Raw genomic sequence first — 22,712 nt, 5'->3', positions numbered from 1 at the left:
GGAAAGTCAGCTAGAATGAGAAGTTGTGTGTTAAGGATGGCTTTTATTTTCTATATCATCTGTACTCTCTGGATTTCTTGTGCTTAAGGAAACAGCAATGATGTTTAAAATCCTGTGCAAAGTGCTTGCATGATGCTCCATGTACCACTGCCCCTTATGTAGGTAAACTGTGAACTCAGAACACCCTCATGTCTAAGAGTTCTGCAGGAGGATGTGTTTAAGCTATGAGGGGAGTCTGAGGAATCACCACTGGTTCCAGGGACTGGAGAGTGGGCTGCTTGGTTGAAGCTCTCAAGAGGGATGCTAGATGGAGCATCGGCACCCTGACAGAGTGCCAAGGGATCTAGTGATGGGGTAGTGTCTGGATGCTGTTCAGACTCTAGACACTTAAAGCATGCTGGGATTTAATGTCTGGATCTCTTCACAGCACCGCGAGTGTCCAGTGAGGAGGAGCTTGTTTAGAGGTGTGAGAGGCTACAAGACTACCATCTCATCAGTACATCTGATTTTCCTGTGCATTACAAATCTGAATTGTTGCTGTGTTCCTCAGGCTAGGTCTACACTGGGGGAGGGGGGATCGATTTAAGATACGCCAATTCAGCTACGCGAATAGCGTAGCTGAATTCGACGTATCCGATCTGACTTACCCCGCTGTGAGGATGGCGGCAAATAGACCACCATGGCTCCCCCTTCGACGGCGCTTACTCCTACCTGGGCTGGTGGAGTACGCGTGTCGATTTGGGGATCGATTGTCGCGTCCCGATGAGACGCGATAATTCAATCCCTGAGGGATCGATTTCTACCTGCCGATCCAGGCGGGTAGTGAAGACAAGTCCTCAGATACAGTTTTTGAGCAACAGAGCCTTGTCTGCTCTGAATGCTCTTGTGGATAAAGATGTGTATTAAATAACTAAATGTGTTTCTATATCTTGTCATGGAGGCATGGTAGCTAAAATTGCATTTGGTTTTGTACTTCAAGCAGGGGTGAAATTTGTGTATCCTCACAAAGGGCTAAACTGTCAGTTTGTGATATAGCCCAAGGCAAAGGGAAATATGTGTAGGGCTGCCTTTGGAGCAGCCCATGAGGGAGAATCAAATCTCCTTTCTGGTCTGAGAGTGCAAACTGCAACAGCAGTATGTGTTGTAAGTGCATGCTCCCCAACACTGCTGGGTGTTCTGTGACCAGAGAGTTGGAGTGGAGGCTCCATGTCTTCCTGCCCATGTGTGTGAGGGAGGACGTACTAGCTTTATAGATCATCCTTTCCCCTGTATGCAGGAATTGGTGGTATGGTACACTGGTACAAGAGAATAAACCTCATGTCCATTTTGCTCCCTTGTGCAGGACAGGCCATGCCTGGCCCATAACTTATAGTCTTTATTGTTTGAATACAGAATTTAATTTCCTGGGAAATTGCAAGGAAATCTGTTACTTTGCAAAGCAAAAAAGAAACCAAAAAACAAAACATAAACCCTGACTTTTGACTTGGGGGGGGGGGGAAATCTTGTGTAGACTTAATTCTCTGGAAGAAAAAAGAGATTATCTTGGTGTTTCCTGTTCTCCCTTGAGAATAGAAATCAAGGAAAACACTTGTGCTTTTTATTTCTCTGTTACCTCCAATCTGAACTTCCAAGAAGAGCTTTAGAAGTTCAAATAAAATGTCACATGATATCCCTGCGAGTATAGGTAAAAATCCTAAATATTTCTGGCTGAAGGATTGGAGACAAAGATGTAGTGAAAATCTGACTTGCTGAAGGTCATACAGAAGTGTGTGAAAGAGCAAGATATAGACCCAGGTGACCTGACACCCACCCTTGTACTCTAAACACTAAATATGTTTTCTCTAAGTGTGGTTTGATAAAATTTGATGAAATCACTGTAGGGTCCCAGATGCTAAACTGTTTGTTTAAGCATGTATGATTTATAACCTTGAATAGTTCAGGGAAGCAAGGCTTGTGCCTGGTTACGGGGATCCTGCTGTGTCCGTGTTCTCCAGAAATTCAGATTTTCCCTTAGACAGTCTTTGGTCATCTTAGCAAAGTTGTCTTCCTCATCTGATTACTTGTGCAAAAGGTTTTATGGGGTACCCAATTCTTGTTTGGAGTTTATCCATGTCTCAAGCTGTGATGTGAATAGTACAAAAACAAAATTGTATTTTACCTGCTTTGTATCAGAAAATGTTAATTGTATGAATGTGCTTCCTGCCAGGTCTGGGCAAAAAATAAGAATTCCATTTTACAAAAAAATTTGAGCTTTCATTATTTTTGTTTTTGTTCTGCACTGAAACAAAAACTAGACCTTATTAACTTTTTTTTTCAGATAACAAGAGAAACAGACCACCACCCCCTAGAATAGCCAGATGGGCTGGGTCACTTATCTGGAATGTGGAAGACTACTTTCAGGTCCCATTCCAAGTTTAGAAATCGACTAGGAGTTGAAAAGCCAGGACTTTAAGGCACCACCAGACTCTTCGATGTATTGCTAAACTAAGGCATGTCTACGCTAGTGACCTTACAGCAGCACAGCTGTACTGATGCAGCTGCGCCGCTGTAAGATCACCCATTTAGCCGCTCTATGCTGACAGGAGAGAGCTCTCCCATCAACATAATAGCTACCGCCATTTTTTGAGGTGGTGGTATGTCGGCGGGAGGAGCTCCCCCACTGACATAGTGCTGTGCACACTACCATTTATGCCCGCGAAACTTATGTCACTCAGGGGGGTGTTCTTTTGAGTGACATAAGTTTTGCTGACATAAGTGGTAGTGTAGACATGATCTTAGTGTTCAAACAATTTTAAATGCTTTTTTGTATTTAAAAAAAAAAAGCATTTTTAATTGCATTCCAATTCCATACAAATTCAGCTTGACACAAATTATGACAAAAATGATTTAGTAAATAAGAAATGGTAAATTTAAGAATTTGAGTCATTATATGTTGTGTAATATAATTAAAGTATGTATAGATAGTGTATCCTCTTGGTTAGCAAAAAGTATCAAATTACAGCAGCCAACCAGACTCAAATGTTCTTTGGGAAAATAACTAATGAACAAATTCAAAACAAGATTAAAATTGATGATTTTAATCAGTTTCCTACTTGCTGATTTAAATCATAATTACATTCAGTGATTTATATCACTTCAATTTAAATCAATCCCCTCTGATGTATTGTATCAATTTGTTTTTCCTTAGGGAAATGAAGTGTGTGTCAAGTTCACAAGTAAAGAAAAAAGAAAGATTTTGTTTTTTCTGTATTATAGTTATTAGTATCGCTGGATATTTGTGTTTGAATCTGACACTTTTTCAATATGTGCTCTCCCTCTTGTTCTTGCTTTAAAACCAAGGATGACATAATTCTAAAATAACTCTGGTTGTTGCAGAAAACTGCAGAGTTTTTAGTTTTGCACAATAAGGTTAGGTTTGGTAAAAGGTTTATATTTGTATTAGAAAGAAGATGCATTTATAAAATGTGCTTTGTTCAGTACAATACAGCATTTTGAAAATATCTGTACTTCTCTTTTACAGGCTGTTCGCTGCTATGAATCTCTGATATTGAAAGCTGAAGGAAAGGTCGAGTCTGATTTCTTTTGTCAGTTAGGTCACTTCAACCTCTTATTGGAAGATTATCCAAAAGGTAAGACTTTTTATCACACTTATATAGCAGTTTTAATAACTGTAGTGTCTTTAATGACCCAGATTTGATTATGACACCACAATATAACCATAAATATTGGGTAGATCAACTTCAGCACTTTTTGTTGGCTTGCACCATGCTTCAAAGTCTGTAACAAAATAAGTAATATGTCATTGTACTGAGGAATACTTTTATTCTTCCCTTCCCCCAGAGAAACCTTGTGGGCAATTGTTTTAGTAGAACATGTTTACTGGTTCATGAACAGATGTGAATAATATACAGACATAGTACCTAATTGTTCCCCACGTTTCTTCTGTTGCTGAAAATGTTCAAAAATAAAGTAAACTGACTACAGCATAACCATAAGTGGATATCAAATGTAGTCATGGATATGACAACTAGAATAAGAGTAGGCATTAGAAATGAAAAGGAGACCTAAATGTGTACCAGGAATATTGTCCAGATCCCTGATCTGTGCTTGGCACAAGCCCCAGGAAAAGGGGTCAGGTATAAAGCAGCATTTGCGCTCTCCCAAGTCTGTGAACAGCCAGAGACTGGTGTTTGGCCCTGATGTAAGTTACAGCAATCTCAAGGTTGTTCTAATTTATGTGGGCTGAAAAAAAAAACATGCAACTTGTTCCATCAGTCTCGGATTGCCAACGCATAAAGTACTTTGGCCTGTGCCATTGCTGCTTCTATGCCACTTGGTCATTCCCTAGGTAAGTTGTTACAGCGCACCAAACGAGCCAACCAACGCAGACTAAATAGAGCATTTTCAAGACATCTGCCTTATGCTAATGGAATCATGGTCAGGAGTCACCATTCTTTACCACCACAAACTCGTCAGCTGTGGGCCAGTGGTCTGCATCACTGAAACATGGCTCGCTGACAAGATAAGCCCAGCGCTAGCTCACTTTGCGGCATTAGGCTACTCTGAACACTTAGACGTGGAGAATGGTAATATAGTGATTTTATTCTCCTCCAGATTTAGATGCAGAAGAGACTAGTTTAACATCAAAGAGGGTATCCTCTTAATCTGAGAGTGCTCATAATAGATTATGGGCATCCTGCTAATCTACAGAGCTACGGACACCAAAGGCTTCCCAATCCTCCCTCTCCCCCACCCCCCGACACTGTCTAATATGGTTTTGACGTTCACATGACTTAGCTTGAGGGAGACTTCATCAATGTAGAATGACACCTCAGACAGCAGCAGCAAAAAGCCCTCCTCTTCACCTTTGGCTGCATGTAGATAATATTCCTCCCCTCCCCCGTGTGCTTTGGACTGGATCCTTGCGCTGGACGTTAGAAACACCCAAGCTAATCTGTGTCCTTATCTGACCACCGTCTCCTTCAGGTAAAAATTTCCCTCCCCCATCACAAGACAAGAACAAGCAACCACCAATGTCCACCCTAGAAAATTACCAGCTCCAACAAATGCTAAAGCTTTACAGATAGAAAAGCCACTAAATGTAGTATTGTGACAGTGAAACACTACCATCGCTCCCAGGTTGCTGCCATAGACCCTCTGGCATTGAAATGCTGTCTCCTACACCATTACTGTCTCAGATCCCAAAGGCATTCGGATGACCTGTGATGGAAAAAGTAGAAAGGAAGCAATCTAGTGGCATTTGACACTGAGCAGCATCAAGTGTTCTTGGAGGAAAACACCGTCTGATGCAGATAGGTTTAAGTATGAAGAATTTTTCTCAACATGTGCCACTGTAGCGTCTTCACTGCCAAAATAGGTGTGTGTTTAAAGTGAGATCGCTAACTCAAGTTAGCCATCTTGCTGTACAAACATACACCTTTTTGGCAGTGAAAAGACATAGGCTAAGAGCTTTTCTTATCAATCAGAGGCAGAAACTTTTTGGTTGGTAAATAACTTTATAAATCCAAAATGCCTTGATTCCATCATGGTTTTTGCTAAAACAGTCAGGAATGAAATAGTTAACAATCCAGACATATAAATAGCTTGCCTGTTTTATTTATTTTATTTAAGAGTTTTAATGCCTCATTTAGCTGAATGGGGAGAGTATGCATCTCTGAGCTTATTGTCTCAGGCTGTCTGCAGTTGCAAAACAACACTGAACTGGTTAATACTGGGTGCATCTTGTCATGGTTTTTCTCCACAACTTCAACAGCTAGAATTTTTTTTTTTTTAAATGAAAACTTAAATTCTGTAACAAACTGCCACAAGAGGATTCAGTGACAAATTCTGTGTAAAATGGAGAGAAGAAATGTGGGTTTGGGTTATTTTCATTCAAGGCTTTTGTTGACATCAATGTGGAAGTTCTCCAAACTGAAAATTTTAACCACCATCACATACAGTGGATTAGAACGTCAGGTGTGCCTGAGTACTATTTGATTCCATGGATAAAGGGGGAGGGGGAAGCATAAATGATGTTTCTGCTATTTTTTTGCTTACTTTCCTAATCTTGGAGGCTGTGGATTCCCAGCAGAAGTCCTATAACGGTGCTGATGAAGACACAGGGCTAGTTCCTCAGCTCCAACTGTGTCCTCTGTGCTATGCTGAAGATTTGGATGAGTTTGTTACCACTCTCCTTTCTAGTCATTGGGAATCTACATAGAAAGTCTACATTGTTTTCAGCTTTTTTCACATGTGAAGTGGAAGAGTTCAAAGGATTTAGGTGTTTCCTGGATTTGTTGTATTTAAGTTTAAAAAGAATATTGTTCTGCATGTGCTCTTGACCTCTTTTTGGCCTGTGGTGTGCTAAGAAACCTTGGAGGAGAAGGAGCCAGAGGATCATGTTGGACCAACGTAGTTTGCAGTACTGTAGAACCTCAGAGTTATGAACACCAGAGTTACGAACTGGCCAGTCAACCACGCAGCTCATTTGGAACCACAAGTATGCAATCAGTCAGCAGCAGAGATGACCAAAAAAAGCAAATACAGGACGGTACTGTGTTAAACGTAAACTACTAAAAAAGGGAAAGCAGCATTTTTCTTCTGCATAGTAAAGTTTGACTTACTATAGCTTTGAATGTTCAGTTGTATACCTTTGAAAGAACAGCCATAACATTCTGTTCAGAGATGTGAACAACCTCCATTCCCGAGGTGTTCGAGTAACCCTGAGTTTCTGCTGAATTATCCAGATGTGTTTTGGTAATGCAAGCTACGTCATACTTCTGGAGCCTCTTTCACAATGAAGCCATAAATGGTCATCTTGTTGACCACTGATCTAACATTAAACAGCATCAGTTTGAGTTCCTGGGAGTTCTTTGCATCTCTTTAGTTCTTGTGTACACATGCTGTTTGTGTGCTATGATTATATGGTACACATTTGGACACAACATTTTGGGGTCTTTTGTCTATTCTTGAAGTTGATTCCAGTTAAAACTGAGGTAGGGGAGATGAGCTGAACGGTGAGGCAAGGTCCCTTTGCACCCCATATGTTTTGACCTTGGCTGGCACTGTGACGTAGTGTAGTGAAAGTGTGCAGAGCTGACAGTCTGACTCCAGTATAGTGAAAAATGTGGTGGTGGGAAGGTGGCAGCATGATCTGCCATGAAATGTTCTGTAGTAGGTTAGTGTCATCACTTGCTCATTTCTGTAGCAATTTGTCACACCTGTAAATGTGACTCCTGTTGCTCCTGTGTGCGGAGGAAGAGGGAATTGTTGATAGCTGCATCCTGCCTTTTAAATGCATGGCACTGAGAAGCAGCCTCTGTTTCTCATAGAGGTGCTGCTGCTGCTCCTGTGTAGAGAGGAAAGAGCAACAGCTTCGGGAGAGGCTCAGCCCCTATCATAAACTGCCAGTGTCAGGAAAGGGTACTGGGATTATGTATGCTGTTCTGCATCCTCCTTAGGGGCTCAGTCTTTTGTATCTGCCTCTGACTGGCAAAAATGAAATGAGGAAACCTGCTCTTCACTTAAGAGCCTCCAGAGACTTAGGCTACATCTACACTTATGGGCATGTAGAATACAGACATTGCACATCCAGTTAGCATTTATATAAATAGCAGTGTAGACAGTGAGCACTGCTTAGGCAAGTAGAATGCAGACACACGAGAAACTTCGGGTATATATCCTACATGGCTCTCTACGTGCCCACACGGTGCCTCCTACATGTAAACTCTTTTTACTAGTGTAGTGTCCTGCTGCCAGAGCCTTTTCCTGCCTCAGTGAAAGTCTTTGGAAGTGGTAAGAGGCTCCCCACTGCTGGAGCCTTTCCACGCTGCAGGGAAAGACTCTAGAGTGGGGAGGTGAGTGGGGGGAGAGAGAGGCTGGGAGGGAGCTGTTAGTGCCTTTCCCTGCTACATTGCCCCTGCCAGAACCTTTCTTTGCCATGTGTAGCTAAATGCCACAGGATGGACACAGCCCGCTTTTCACTGCAGTGTGTAGCTACTGTAGACATTGCTGGAAAGACCTGAGAGGTGTCCAGTTTTTTCCGTTTTTGAGGGAGTCTCCCTCCCCTGTGGAAATCTTCATTGTTTTATTACATAGACAATAAGTATTGCAATAGGAATAGTGAGAATAAACAAGGAATTAGAAAAGAAATTTGATATGATTGAAACCTGATGTGTTGCATAATACCAATCACATGACTGATGTTAAAATCACGGAATATGCTGTGTTTAAGAAAGATACAATGGGAGGTATGGTACACAGAGTGGCACTTTCCATTAACAATACCACTACCTGCTCTAGAGTTGTTGACAATTCTGAAGGAGAGGACTGGGATGCTTATGGATCAAAGGATTAACTGATAAATCACAAGTGGTTGGGGGCGGCGGGGAATGGAAGTATGCTATAGACCACCAAATCAGACAAGGGAACAGGATGAGCAGCTCCTTAAACTTCTGTCTATAGTGTGTAGATGGAAATATTGCATTATTGGGAATTTCAGTCTGCGGGACATATGCCGGAGATCTCTTGCTGCCACTTGTAAAATATCTTCAGCGATTCTAAAAAATATATAACTTTCAAATACAAATTACTGAAACCAGCTTGCGGTAATTTGTACATTAGACCTAATTTAGACAGATAAAGATGAATTGATCACTGAACTAAAAATTTATGGTTGCTCAGGTGTGAGTGATAAGAACATAAGAATGGGCATACTGGGTCGGACCAATGGTCCATCTAGCCCAGTATCCTGTCTTTAGATCGTTGCCAGTGCCAGATTCTTCAGAAGGAATGAACAGAACAGGGCTGTTTGGAGTGGTCCATCACCTGTTGTCCAATTGCAGCTTCTGGCAGTCAGAGGTTTAGGGACACCTGGACCATGGGGTTGCAGCCCTAACCATCTTCGCTAATACCCGTTGATAGGTAAATTCATGGAGAAATAGGTCCAAGTGTTTTTTTTTTTTTTTTTTTTTTTTTTTTTTTTTTGAACCGGTTATATTTTTGGCCTTCATAACATTCCCTGGCAATGAGCTGCACACGTTGACTGTGTTCTGTGAAGAAGTACTTCCTTATGTTTGTTTTAAACCTGCTGCTTATGAATTTAATTGGATGACCCCTAGTTCTTGTATTATGTGAAAGGGGTAAATAACACTTCCCTATTCACTTTGTCCATACTATTCATGACTTTATAGACCTCTGTCATATCCCCCACCTCAGTCATTTCTTTTCCAGGCTGAACAGTCGCAGTTGTCTGGATCTCTCCTCATATGGAAGCTGTTCCATATCCCTAATCATTTTTGTTGCCCTTCTCTTAATCTTTTCCAATTCTAATGTGGTTTTTTGGGGATGAGGTGACCTGAACTGCATGCAGTATTCAAGGTGTGGGTGTACCATTGATTTATAGAAAATATCATAATACACCTCTACCCCGATATAACGCGGTCCTCGGGAGCTGAAAAATCTCACCGTGTTATAGGTGAGACCGTGTTACATCGGGGTAGGGAGAGGAACCGCTCCCCGCCTCAGCTCACCTCCGCTCTGCCTCTTCCCTGAGCGCGCAGCCGCCGCCGGTCCACTTCTCCCTCCCTTCTAGGCTTGCTGCGCCAATCAGCTGTTTGGCCCGGCAAGCCTGGAAAGGGGGGTGGGGGAGAAGCGGAGTGGCGGCGGCGTGCTCAGGGGAGGAGGTGGAGATGAGCTGGAGCAGGGACCGGTTCCTCTGCGCCCCCCATTACTTGCTGCGGCCCTCCCTGGGGCGCCCCACCCCAGCTCACCTCCGTTCCGCCTCCTCCCACGAGCGCATCGCAGCTCCGCTTCTCCCCTCTCCCTCCCAGGCTTGCTGTGCCAATCAGCTGTTTGGCGCGGCAAGCCTGGGAGGGAGGAGAAGAGGAGCTGAGTGGCGTGCTCGTGGGAGGAGGAGGAGGAGGCGGCGGCAAAGCGGAGGTGAGCTGGGGCGGGGAGCGGTTCCTCTGCGGCCCCCCCTTACTTGCTGCCGCCCCCCTGCCGCAGCTCACTTCCGCTCTGCCGCCGCCTCCTCCTCCTCCCACGGGCATGCCGCTCAGCTCCGCTTCTTCTCCCTCCCAGGCTTGCTGCGCCAAACAGCTGTTTGGCACAGCAAGCCCGGGAGGGAGGAGAAGCGGAGCTGCGGCGCGCTCGTGGGAGGAGGCGGAGGTGAGCTGGGGCAGGGGGCCCCGGGGAGGGACACAGCAAGTAACGCGGGCGCAGAGGAACCGCTTGCGGTAACACGAATTCGGATATAAGGAAGTAAAGCAGCCCCGTCCTCCGGAGCGCTGCTTTACTGCATTATATCCGAATTTGCGTTATATAGGACCGCATTATATCGGGGTAGAGGTGTATCATTATATGTGATCTGTCCCTTTCCTAATGGTTCCTAACATTGTTTGCTTTTTTTGATTGCTGCTGCACACTGAGCAGATGATTTCAGGGAACTATCCATGATGACTCCCAAGATCTCTCTTGAGTGGTAACAGCTAATTTAAAACCCATCATTTTATATGTATAGCTGGGATTATTTTTCCATTGTGCATTATCAACAACACTGAATTTCATCTGCCATTTTGTTGCCCCGTCATGCAGTCTTGTGAGATCCCTTAGTTAATTCTAAAGCATTCACCCCTTTTTCCAGATCATTTATGAAAATTTATGATGTCTATTTTCATTTGCTGTGTGCAGATAGAACATCAAGTAGTAGGTATACTTGGTGCTTTAAAAAGGCCAGTTTCCAAATATGAAAGCCATCACGTGCTAAAATTGAGTGGGAGGAAGTACTTAAAAATAAAAATGGGAATTATATTTAAGAATTCTTCATTAGATGCTTCAAAACACACAATTCCGCAGTCAAGAAAAAAGGCTTATTTGATTTAAAAAAAAAATCCTGTTTTGGAGGGGAGGTGAAAGTAATAGAAATAAGTAATATATAACGAAACATTAGGGAAGGTGAAAGCAAGGAGTACCAGTTAGCACAGCAGTTAGGAATTTTAGACAGTTAAGAGAAGCTAAAGGTGTAAGTGGAAAAAAATCTATCGCCAGTAGGGTCAAGGACAAAGAGTTCTTTAAATATATTGGGAACAAACAAAATTCTAGCAATACTGTAGGTCTGATGCTAGACAAGGATGATAAATCATCAATCAAAAGGCAGAAGTATTTAAATATTTCTATTCAGTATTTGAAAGAAAACAGGATGGTGTTATTCTTATCTTAGTGATCATGAAATACATTCTATTCAGTTAGTAACTAAGGAGTATGTTAAACAGCAACAGTTTAACATTTTTAAATCTGCAGGACTAGATAACTTGCACCATGAATATCAAAAGAATTGATGGAAAAGCTCTGTGATCCATTAATGTTGATTTTTAACCAATCTTAGAACACTGGAAGTTCCAGAGGACTAGGAGAAAGCTAATATTGTGCCAGTATTTGAAAAGGGTAAATGGCAAGACCCAGAAAGCTATAGGCTAATTAGCCTGACATTAATCACAGGCAAAATCATGGAAAGAATGGTATGGGACAAAATAACTAAACAATTATGAGGCGGTAGCATAATTAATCAACATGGCTTAATGGAAAATACGTCTTGTCAAAATCAGTGTCTTTTGATTTCCTCAAATAAATAATACTATTTTTGACAAGTTTGGTTAATAAACTGTTGACATAATATACTTAGACTTTTGTACGGCATTTGACTTAGTCCTACATGTCATTTTAATTTTGGGAGGAAAAAGTACTATATAAAATCAATATACCTCATATTAAATGGATTAAAAACTAATTTACAGAATGTAAAAAGTAATTGTAAATTGGTGTGTTTCTGTTGGGGTCTGGCAGGTCTCTGTTCTTGGCCCAGTGCTATTTAATATGTTTATCAATGATCTGGAAGAAAAATATAAGTGCTGGTAAAGTTTGCAGATGCCACAAAAATTGGAGTGATAAATAAAGATGGGGTCAGTCTACAGGCCAATGTGGATCACTTGATGGTAAAGTTCACTTATTAGAACATGTGTTTTAATACAGCCAATGCAAGTTCTAAATCGAGGAACAAAGAACATAGGTTACATTTATAAGAAGGTGCACTGAATCCTGAGAAGCAGCAACTCTGTAAAGGGCTTACGGGGTCAGGATAGATAAGCAATTGAACATGACACACCACATTGGGGTGTGAAAGAGTGCAAAGTACTACTGAAGTAGGAGTAGGGAGGTGGTATTACCTTTTGTATTGGACATAAGTGAATTGGAAACTGAAGGTAAACAAATTCACACTAGAAATAAAATACAAACTTTTAAGTGAAGGCGATAATCCTAATAGTTAGTTACCTAGGGAAGTAGTAGATTCCCCATTTGAAGTCTTTGAAATCAAGACTGAACCTCTTTCTAAAAGATAGGATATAGGTCAGATAGGTATGAGCTTGATGCAGAAATTCTTGGATGAGGTTCTTTGGCTTGTGTTATGGAGGAGGTCAGACTAGATTATAATGCAGTCCTAGCTTTTATCTGTCTGCTGTTTATACTTTTCCGAAGGTGCACTACAGTAGAATTGACGTGATGTTGTCTAAAAGATTCTGATGATCAGCAGTGCAGTTCACCAGTCTTGTTAACGTTACTCTGATATTGTTTGGGAATCAGGAATACAGAACTGCATTGGTTTGCATTTGGAGGTTGGATTCTATATAAATGGATGGGTTTAGGCTTTCCTTCTTCCAGGAAAACTTTTCACTGATAAATAGGTGTGTGCACTTGAAGCTGTTGTCCAAAGCTTAACCACAGGGCTCTGTAAACAGGGCATGCAATATTTGTGTATAAAAATTGATACACTTCAGTGATAAAGAAAATTTCAAGAGTGATATTTTGGGGTCCATGGAGTCTGCTGGAGGTTCTTAACTCCGGTTAATTGTCAATCACCCATTATGGGGAGCTTACCAAACTGCCATATTGTGTGTGTTACTTTGAGATGGTGCATCTGGAACTTTTAATAGGGCTGCAGTTATTATAATGTAGTGATTTTTCTGGCATAGGGAAACTCACTGCAAGGGTAATTTTTTTAATTATAAAATTTTGGTGTTCTGGAGCTTTGTGATTGTAGTCCTGTGGCATTTTTTTTAATTAGCAAGAAGGATTAAAATCTTTGGCATGAGTAACCCAGTTGTGTTTTGGTGGATTTTTATTGTTTAGCCCAGACTGTTTAAGATGCCTCTGAGCAATAATGAAAAAGAATCAATTCTAGAGAATTAAATAACCAGGCTTTAGTGGATCATTAGTTCTCTGCCTACACCCCTCTCCTTGGTGCCCCCCCCCCAAAAGTGAATAACCCTCCCTGATGAAAATCCCTTGAAACGAGAATGGTATGTTGGGGATACTAGGAAATGTATCTATGTGCACTGATATTCTGAGAATGTTCACTTTGCACCGCAAACCTGAGATCTCCAGTTCTCTTGTATCAGCTTTGAGTGTGACCCTTAAGAAGATGGAGAAATGTTGGGAAATAATCTTAGGATAAAAACTTGATAACGTACGCAATATCTACTTGAAGAAATATGTAATTAATTACATGCTTAATCTGTTCTTGAGACAATGTTGCATTTCATATTACAATATGTATTTTAATATTACTAAAGGCATGTTTGAGAGGTAGGTAGATAGATAGTATATCCTTTGAAGGATTTCAGGGCTAAATGTGATCCAGCTGTGCTCCTCAGGGGATGTTTTCTGCATCTCAGAAGTGTGTTATAGAATGGATGTATCAATTTTAGGCTCTCTTGTTGTGTATTATCTAAAGAGTGCTTATAATACTGATAACTTTCGTTGCTGTTGTGGTACTTAGTTTATTCTTATGTTTACTGTTAACCTTGCATTTTCTAATGATGGCCATAGTTAGTTGTTATAACCATGGTTGGGTGAAAACTAAGCTTATGACCATTCACTCTCAGGTGTCCCATTTTTCTGGGGACTAATTAGATGTTGTCTTGTCTGTCAAAATAGCTTTGGCAACGAGACTGATTTCTTCTTCTAGTGATTGCTCATGCATATTCCACAATAGGTGTGCGTGTTTGCCACATACACTGGTGTCGGAAGTTTTCCCCCTAGCAGTACCCGTAGAGGGGAACACCCCCCGCGACCCCTGGAGTGCCGCCTGCCTTGTGCAGTATAAGGGGAGCTGCGCGCTCCCCCCACCCTCAGTTCCTTCTTGCCACTGGTGAAGGTGCAACGGAACTGCTCTGCTCCAGCTTTGCTGTAGCTTGTCCTCAGATCTGTTTGTTCGGAACAGGCCTCTCTGGATGCTGTCCACGCCCAAAGCCCTCCAGGCAGCCCGGGACATCTTGTCCATGCTGGTGCCTGGAGCGCCACCGATATCGGCTCCACGCTCCAGAGGCAAGCCTCTGCTGGGATCTGCGCTGTCGCTCCCCCCGGCTCAGTACCGGTCTCGGTTGAGGGAACGTCCCTGATGCCGATCATCACCCAGTGTCCACAGGGGGCAGAGTCCACGTGGAGCGCCCTCGACTCCGACCAGACTCTTGGGCTGGGTTCCATCTGTCCGGGACTCACGGTACCGGTCCTCCTCAGAGAGCGGATGTCGATGGGACTGCGGCGGACATCGTCGCTCCTCGTGCCGGAGAGGGTACCGCAGTCGGTCACGGCACGGTCGTCGACGCCGTTTCCGCTCGGGCTCCTGCTTCAAGTCTCTGCCATGGCACCGCAGCCCTGGGCGTTGATCACCGTCACGGGTCCCCCCCATCAAGGCTATTCGCGGAGCAGTTATTACTGTTGGTACCAGTCCTCCAAGTCGAGATCGTGGTCCTGTGACTGTTGCGGATCCCGGCACCGCCGCTTCTCCCGGATGAGACAAAGCAGTGGATCCTGTGCCAGCCCGGTCTCCATTCGTAGCCGTTCTTCGATGGGCAGACCGGCCAACCCGGGAAGCCGGCCCCGCCGGTGCTAGACCAGGTACAGTGGCACCGAGTGTCATGGCTGGCCCAGTGGTACCAGTGGGCACCATGGCCTCCAGCGCAGCCCCCAGTGGGAGCTCGCTCGGTGGCCAGAGCTTCGGAAGCACCGTCGGCCTCCATCTCTAGACTCCTGACAAAGAAGTCGGTGGGATGCTCATCCTTGGTACCGCGCCCGGAGTCTGACCAGGTGATGGATCCTCTGGTGCCGGCCGACACCCAAAGCACCACACCGGCCTCTTTGCCCCGCCCAGAGGAGGCAATTGCGGCCCCGCCTCCCTCCATCCTGCAGGAGGACTTCAGCGCCCACCAAGAGCTCTTAAAGAGGGTGGCAGCAAGCCTCCACCTCCAGGCAGAGGAGATGGAGGAGCCCTTGGACTCCCTGTTCAACGTGTGGTCCCCATCGGCACCGGGTAGGGTGGCCTTGCCGCGCCATGAAGGAGTGGCTAAAATTTCAAATGCCCTGTGGCAAACACTGGCCTCGTTGGCCCCTATATCAAGAAAGGCAGAACGCAAGTACTTTGTACCCACTAAAGGTCATAAGTATCTATATACCCACCTGGCGCCCAACTCCCTGGTGGTCGAGTCGGTCAACCAAAGGGAACGACAGGGTCAGCCAGCCCCGACCCCAAAGAACAAAGACTCTCAGAGGCTGGACTCTTTTGGAAGAAAAATGTATTGGTCTTTGAGCTTCCAGTTACAAGTGGCAAAAATCAGGCCCTCTTGGGTAAGTACAAATTTAATCTGTGGGGCTCCCTTCCTAAATTTGAGGTCTCCCTCCAGGAGTGTGACAAGAAGGAATTCAGGAGGAAGGGGCAACAGCAGCTCGGGCTTCCCTGCAGGCTGCCTCGCATGCTGCGGACACGGCTGCACGTTCAGTGGCCTCCGAGGTGTCCATGAGACAGGCATCATGGCTCCTTCTCTCTGGGCTCTACAGCGAGGCGCAATCTTCCATGCAGTATCTCCTGTTTGATGGGAAAGCTCTGTTCGCAGAGGAAACCGATACAAGGCTACATGGCATGAAGAACTCCGGCACGACCCTCCAGACCCTGGGTCTCTATGTCCTGGCTCTGGCAAAACCTAAGTTCAAGCCGACCCTGGCCGCCCTCCTGAAGTACGAGGCCGCCCATAAGAAGCGATGGGACTATAAGAGATGCCCTCACAGGCAGTCTCGGCCCCCCCCCCCCCCCAGTCTGGACCCTCCAAGAGCAAGCAGGCGGGGAAAAGGCGATTTTGACGGGATGCTCGGGGGCAACCCGCCAGCCCTCATCAGGGATCCAACCCCAATAAAGCTTCCCTTCTCCAACCGGTTGTGTGCTTTCCTTCCGGAATGGTCTCGGCTCACTTTAGACCAATGGGTCCTCAACACCATCTCCTGGGGTTACACCCTCCAGTTTACCTCCTCCCTGCCCAACCTCTCCCTGCCCCAGTCCCTCCGGGGGGGGACCCCACACACGAAGCTCTGCTCGAGCAGAAGGTGGGGTGGCTCCTAGGACTAGGAGCGATAGAGGCGGTGCCCAAGGAGTTCATGGGGAAGGGATACTACTCCCGTTATTTCCTTATCCCGAAGGCCAAAGGGGGTCTCAGGCCCATACTGGACCTACAGGGTCTGAACCAGCACATGGTGAAGCTCAAGTTCCGCATGGTCTCCCTGGCCTCCATCATCCCCTCCCTGGATCCCGGGGATTGGTACGCTGCCCTCGATCTACAGGATGCGTACTTCCACATCCACATATTTGAGGGGCACGGGCGCTTCCTCTGTTTTGTGGTGGGACATAATCATTACCAATTTACAGTCCTCCCGTTTGGGCTGTCCATTGCCCTCAGAGTGTTTACAAAATGCATGTCGGCGGTAGCGGCCTACCTCAGATGGTGGGAGGTACAGATATTTTCCTATCTGGACGATTGGCTTGTCAGGGGCACCTCCTGGTCGCAGGTGAGGGATCACGTGGTGCTCCTCTTGTCCAGGTGCACTGCCTTGGGCCTACTGGTAAACAACACCAAGTCCATTTTAGTCCTGGTCCAACGCATAGAGTTTATCGGGGCGCTCTTGGACGCAGTGTCAGCCAGGCCTTCCCTCCCGCCAGACAGGTTCGAGACCCTGAAAGATCTCATCGACTCGGTCACAAGGTTCCCAGTGACAACAGCCAGGGTTTGCCTGCAACTCTTGGGTCATATGTCAGTGTCCACGTGTGTGGCTAGACTCAGGATGAGGCCCCTCGAGCTCTGGTTCTCTCAGGCCACAGACAGGATGGACAAGGTCCTCACCGTGCCGGATGCTGTGATTACTTCCCTGCGATGGTGGTCCACCCCGAACAACATGCTCCAAGGGGTCCCGTTCAGGGACAGGGCCCCATCACTGGAGCTGGTGTCTGATGTGTTGGACCTGGGTTGGGGGGCCCATGTGAGGAGCTTTCAGACCCAAGGCCTGTGTTCGGCTCAGGACCTGACCGTACATATAAATGTCAAGGAGCTCAGAGCGGTGCGGCTGGCGTGTATGGCCTTCCACTCGCACCTGGAGGGCAAGGTACTCAGGGTCCTCATGGACAATACAGCCTCGATGTTCTATATCAACTGGCAAGGCAGGGCCCGCTCCTCTGCCCTTTGCTTTGAAGCCCTCAGGCTGTGGAATTTCTGTATAGCCCACGCCATCCACCTGAAGGCCTTCCGCTTACCGGGCTCCCGCAATGAGAGGGCGAATCGCTTGAGCAGGGACTTCTCCTCGCAATATGAGTGGTCCCTCCACCTGGAAGTGGCCCACTGGCTCTTCTGAAGATGGGGAACTCACCAGCTGGACCTATCCGCGACTTGGCAGAACTGGCGATGCCCCCAGTTCTGCTCCGGGAGGGTCTGGGGAGGGGCTCTATCTCTGATGCTTGTCTCCTGTCCTGGTCAGGCCGGCTTCTCTACGCCTTCCCCCCGTTCCCTGTAATCAGCAGAGTCCTGGAGAAGATAAAGTCGGACAAGGCCCGAGTCCTACTGATTGTCCCAGCGTGGCCCAGGCAGTATTGGTCCGGGACCCTCACGGGCCTGGCGGAAGCTCTGCCGTGGCCATTGCTGCTCCGCCCGGATCTGCTCTCACAGGACCAGGGCCACCTCCTCCATCCCAACCTAGTGGCTCTTGACCTTACAGCATGGCGGGTCAGTGGTTAGGTGGAGAGGAAAGGATGTGCTCAGAGCAAGTTCAGCGCATCCTCCTTGAAAGTAGATGACCCTCCACTCGCCGCGCTTATTTGGCAAAGTGGTCCCAGTTTTCTAGGTGGGTGGCAGACTAGGGCGTCTCCCCAATCCAGCTTATCCTTGATTACCTCCTGCACCTGGCGGCCATATCGGCCTTCCATCTGCTGGTGCAAGGACACATGTTTTTCCCATGCTATGACTGGCCGGTTCCTTAAGGGTCTAGACCGTCTTTTCCCGTATTCTAGACCCCCGGTTCCACAGTGGGACCTAAACTTGGTGTTGGCTCGTCTCACGGGGCCCCAGTTTGAACCACTGGCCACGTGCTCCTGGTCTCACCTCTCGTGGAAGGTGGCCTTCCTGGTTGCTATCACGTCGGCCAGGTGAGTCTTGGAGCTCAGGGCCCTGACCTCCGAACTGCTGTACACGGTCTTTCATAAGGACAAGGTCCAGCTCCGCCTACACCCTGCGTTCCTCCTGAAGGTGGTCTCCACCTACCACATGGGTCAGGACATTTTTCTACCGGTCCTCTGCCCCAAGCCTTATGCATCCAGTGAGGAACGCCACAAGCTCGACGTGTGGCGGGCTCTGGCTTTCTACCTGGATCAGACTATGCCGTTTAGAAAGTCCTTGCAACTGTTTGTCTCCTCGGCTAAGCGCGCGAGGGGCCAGCCGATTTCCACTCAGCGGCTTTCCAATTGGGTCACTTCTTGCATCTGTTCCTGTTATGAGCTGGTGGGTGTTTCCCCGCCACCCATTGTGAGGGCTCACTCGACCCGGGCACAGGCCTCGTTGGCTGCCTTCGTGGCCCATGTCCCCATCCAGGACATTTGTAGGGCCGCCACGTGGCCGTTGGTTCACACATTCACCTCGCACTATGCAATCGTCTCCCAAACCAGGGATGACACCGGTTTCGGCAGAGCTGTCCTCCGTCCTTGGAACTTGTGAACTTCTACCCACCTCCAACAGATATAGCTTGAAATCACCTATTGTGGAATACACATGAGCAATTACTCGAAGAAGAACAGTTACCTTTTCCGTAACTGATGTTCTTTGAGATGTGTTGCTCATGTCTATTCCACATCCCACCCTCCTTCCCCTCTGTCGCAGTTGTCTGGCGAGAAGGAACTGAGGGTAGGGGGAGCATGCAGCTCCCCTTATACCGTGCCAGGCAGGCGCCACCCCGGGGGTCACGAGGATACCGCTAGGGGGAAAACTTCCAGCACTGATGTACGTGGCGAGCATGCACACCTACTGTGGAATAGACATGAGCAACACATCTCGAACACCAGTTACGGAAAAGGTAACTACTTTTTCCCCTAAATAATCCCATATTTGTCATCCTCCCAGCTTAGAGCATCTGGTAGAGGGTCGTCTTATACCTCACATCCACAGTTCTGTTAATAGATCTGTTGTTAAGCTTACAAAGACCCACTTGTAGAATATGGCACTCCTGGTGTTGAGCTGTGGAACTGCCTTGAAAAGCTGTCTTGCATGCACAAGAGAGTTTGCGCAAGGTGAGGTCATTGCCCACTCTATAAGGGAGTGACTCCTACCCCTCAGTTCCTTCACCAATAGTGTGGAGTGTTAACAGAATTCACCTTTGTGCCCTTAGGGTAGAATTTTCCATAGTCTGTCTTATTTTCTTTAGTTAGCTTGTAAACAGTAGCATAGAATAGTTTAACTTACATAATCCACCCTTCTACAGAGAGCCTTTGGCCTCACCGCAACCATGTTGAGCACTGTAAGGGCTTTAAGAGATGTGCCTGTTACCCATGAATCATACCAAAGACCAACTCCCATGTTCAGTGCCTTCTGTGTCTGGATGAGACCCACTTGGTAACCCAGTGTGTGATTCCATTCTATACAGGTCTTATACCATGCTCATCGCGATAGTATCTGAGTGTCATCCAATAATATATTAAGTATTGTGATTAACATCTATCACGTTTGTTCTCCCATTCTCTCCTTAGGGGGAGCCGTGTGTGCAATGGAGTGTCTTGTTTTGGTAGTGTTTTGCTGTGCCTTCATTCCCCTCATTAGAAAGGAGAGACACTTGAGGCTCTTGGCTCTGTATCTTGGCAGACTCTAGGTCTGTGTGAGAATGCCAAGATTAGCCTCTGTGCCGAGGTCCTCTGACCCAAGAGGTGTTATTTTGCTCTGGCCTCAGAACTGCCTTCTATCATGTGCACAAGACTGAACTCTCATCTGCCTTACACTGGGAGCAAATCCTTTGCCCAGCACAACCGGCCCTGACTACATCTAAAGCAGTACTGAATACCAACTGACATCACCCATTTAAGTGTTCACATAGTCATGTTACATCTGACCTTGGTGGTAAATAAACATTTAGGTGGCCTAAGGAGTCTGTCACATTTGAAATGAAGGATATAGCTTAATTCCATCCTTTGTAAAGCTCTCCAGTTATATTCCCTTTTCTCCTCCTTCCTGTCAGGGTAGTTGAGTGCTAAGAATTTGCTCCCAGTTCACTTGTCTATAAATTCCCTGGTGATAAATTTATGGCTTAAAAATTGAATGCTTTCAAATTATAAGCTACCTACAGACAATCCTTTTGTGGATACTGCCTAGAGAATGCTCCCTCCTTTGTATTTCCATACAAGAAATCAAACACGTCGGTACAGTAATGCTTTTTCTTGAGATACATCCCAGATAAAAGAGGATCTGTAGGGTGTGATCAGATGCACTCCTGTCCTTACTGGTCTCCAGCATAGTTGAATTTTAAACTGGAATTAGAAATTCAAGAAGCCAAAAATCTATTGTCTTTTAGCCTCATAGTACACCACTAGATGGTGCCAGTATCTAGCCATCTAATTATTTTTTTTTCCAAGTGAACCATGCAGATTCTAGATGCTCAATGGGGGGTATCTTTTTGAAGACCCTCCTAAATTTAAGTAGTCATAGAAGTTAGATAAAGTAGACCTATTGGAATAGGTCACAAAGTCCATCCTCCTACCAATATACAGTTAACTACAACATATTTTCTAGTCTAGTATATTTCTCTAGTCTAGTTTTTAGATGTCTCATTGAATGGTACCATCCACATTTTACCCTGAGGAGAATATTCCACAATCTAATAGACCTTGTTGGAAAGCAGATTTTTCTGACATTCATACTAAAACTTGCCCTTTCTTAATGAAAGTGTACTTAATATATTGTTGAAGGCTATTTCCACAGCAAAAGAGGAAGTTTTTTTAATTTTTACCTGTGCCAACAAAATATTTTATAATGCTAGGAATTTCAATGACTAGTTTTAGTATTAGTGGGTTAATATTTAAGGATCCTAAACCAGACTATTGTTTGCAGTCTGTAACTCTGTCCTATTGACATCATACAGCAACCATATGATTAAGGTATTTGAGTATTTGTAGTCTCAGGTTAGATTAAACTGATTTTTAAAATGTGTTAGATTTCTCTTGGCCTCCCCCAAATGGTATTGCTATATGGCACAGTTATGAAACTGCACTTCCATGCTTCAGCATATTTGGATTTCTTTAAAGTTTAACCTTATCTCTGTATTTCCTGTGTTTATGCTTTTTGTTTTGGAAAAAGTACAATACCTGTATTTATTCTTAATTACTGATATGTACTCTCAATGTAATTTTTGTGTGGAAATTCCTTTTTTTAATTAAAATGTTCTTAATAGCCATTAAACCTAGAGAATGTTTGTATATTTATAGTGCTTTAAAGAGAATATAGTATCCACCTTAAACCATTTTTTGTAAATTAATTTATGACCAGATTCACTGATATGCTTTATCTTATTTGTGCTATGCTGTTTTCCCTGCAGACAGCTTGGCTTTGCTCCCCTAGGAAACAGTGAGAAGTGGTGGCATCTTTAATGAACGAACACATCTTCAGTCTCATTGAGAGCAATAGGAGATGACAATTATTTAGAAAGGGCAGTTCTTTGTGGAATTCTCTATAACAGCACATTTTCTCCATCAGCAGTGGCTTATGAGTACTTTCTATTATGAAGAATGATAGCAAAAATGATCATTAATCTTTTTAAAAATACTTCAGATGTAGCTCATGCATGAAATATGAATGAGTTTTAACTATATGGGAAGTCTGAGTGTGAAATGTTCTGTTATTAGGGACAAAACAGTGGCCTGGCACAGATACTAAATTTCTTAAAGGACCAATTTTCAATCAAAATTTTGTTTAAACTAATGGATTGACTTGTAAATTCTCATAGGATTTATTCTGTGCTCAGAGTAAGTGTTGTAATTTTGTGTAGGAAATCCTGTTTTTCATATATAACAAAGGTATTGAATCTCTTCAAGTGCAAAACTCAGCTCAACCTTAACTGTGGAACCATAAGCAGCGCTTCCTTAATGTTAGCTAGATATATAACAACACATTATGAATTTATCTCTATGGTATAGAAATATACTTAAATTTGTTTCATTGCTGTCGTGTAGATGCTGATCAATGGCTAACCCAAAGAACAGAGAAAGGGTATTCAAGTTAAAGTTCTGCTGTATGATCAGTTTTTTTTTTTAACCTAGTAGACTTATTCCTTAATGTCAGGGCTGGCTCTGGCTTTTTTGCCGCCCCGGGCAA

At 44.9% G+C, this 22,712-nt stretch overlaps 1 protein-coding gene across 10 annotated transcripts in view; it reads left to right on the top strand.

Moving 5' to 3' along the window:
* The window catches only part of KDM6A (lysine demethylase 6A), a 294,383-nt gene that overhangs the window by 30,464 nt on the left and 241,207 nt on the right, over positions 1–22,712 (top strand). For all 10 annotated transcript variants that reach the window (XM_005301785.5, XM_024107564.3, XM_065578489.1 and 7 more), the window contains one exon: positions 3,521–3,629. In XM_005301785.5, the coding sequence (XP_005301842.1) occupies positions 3,521–3,629 (109 nt within the window). The remainder of the gene's footprint in view (positions 1–3,520; positions 3,630–22,712) is intronic.

This window comes from Chrysemys picta, chromosome 1 (genome assembly GCF_011386835.1).
Source record: "Chrysemys picta bellii isolate R12L10 chromosome 1, ASM1138683v2, whole genome shotgun sequence".
Taxonomy (NCBI): Eukaryota; Metazoa; Chordata; order Testudines; family Emydidae; genus Chrysemys; species Chrysemys picta.
The sequence above is the reverse complement of the archived record's forward strand: the minus strand, read 5'-3'. Positions and strand labels throughout refer to the sequence as shown.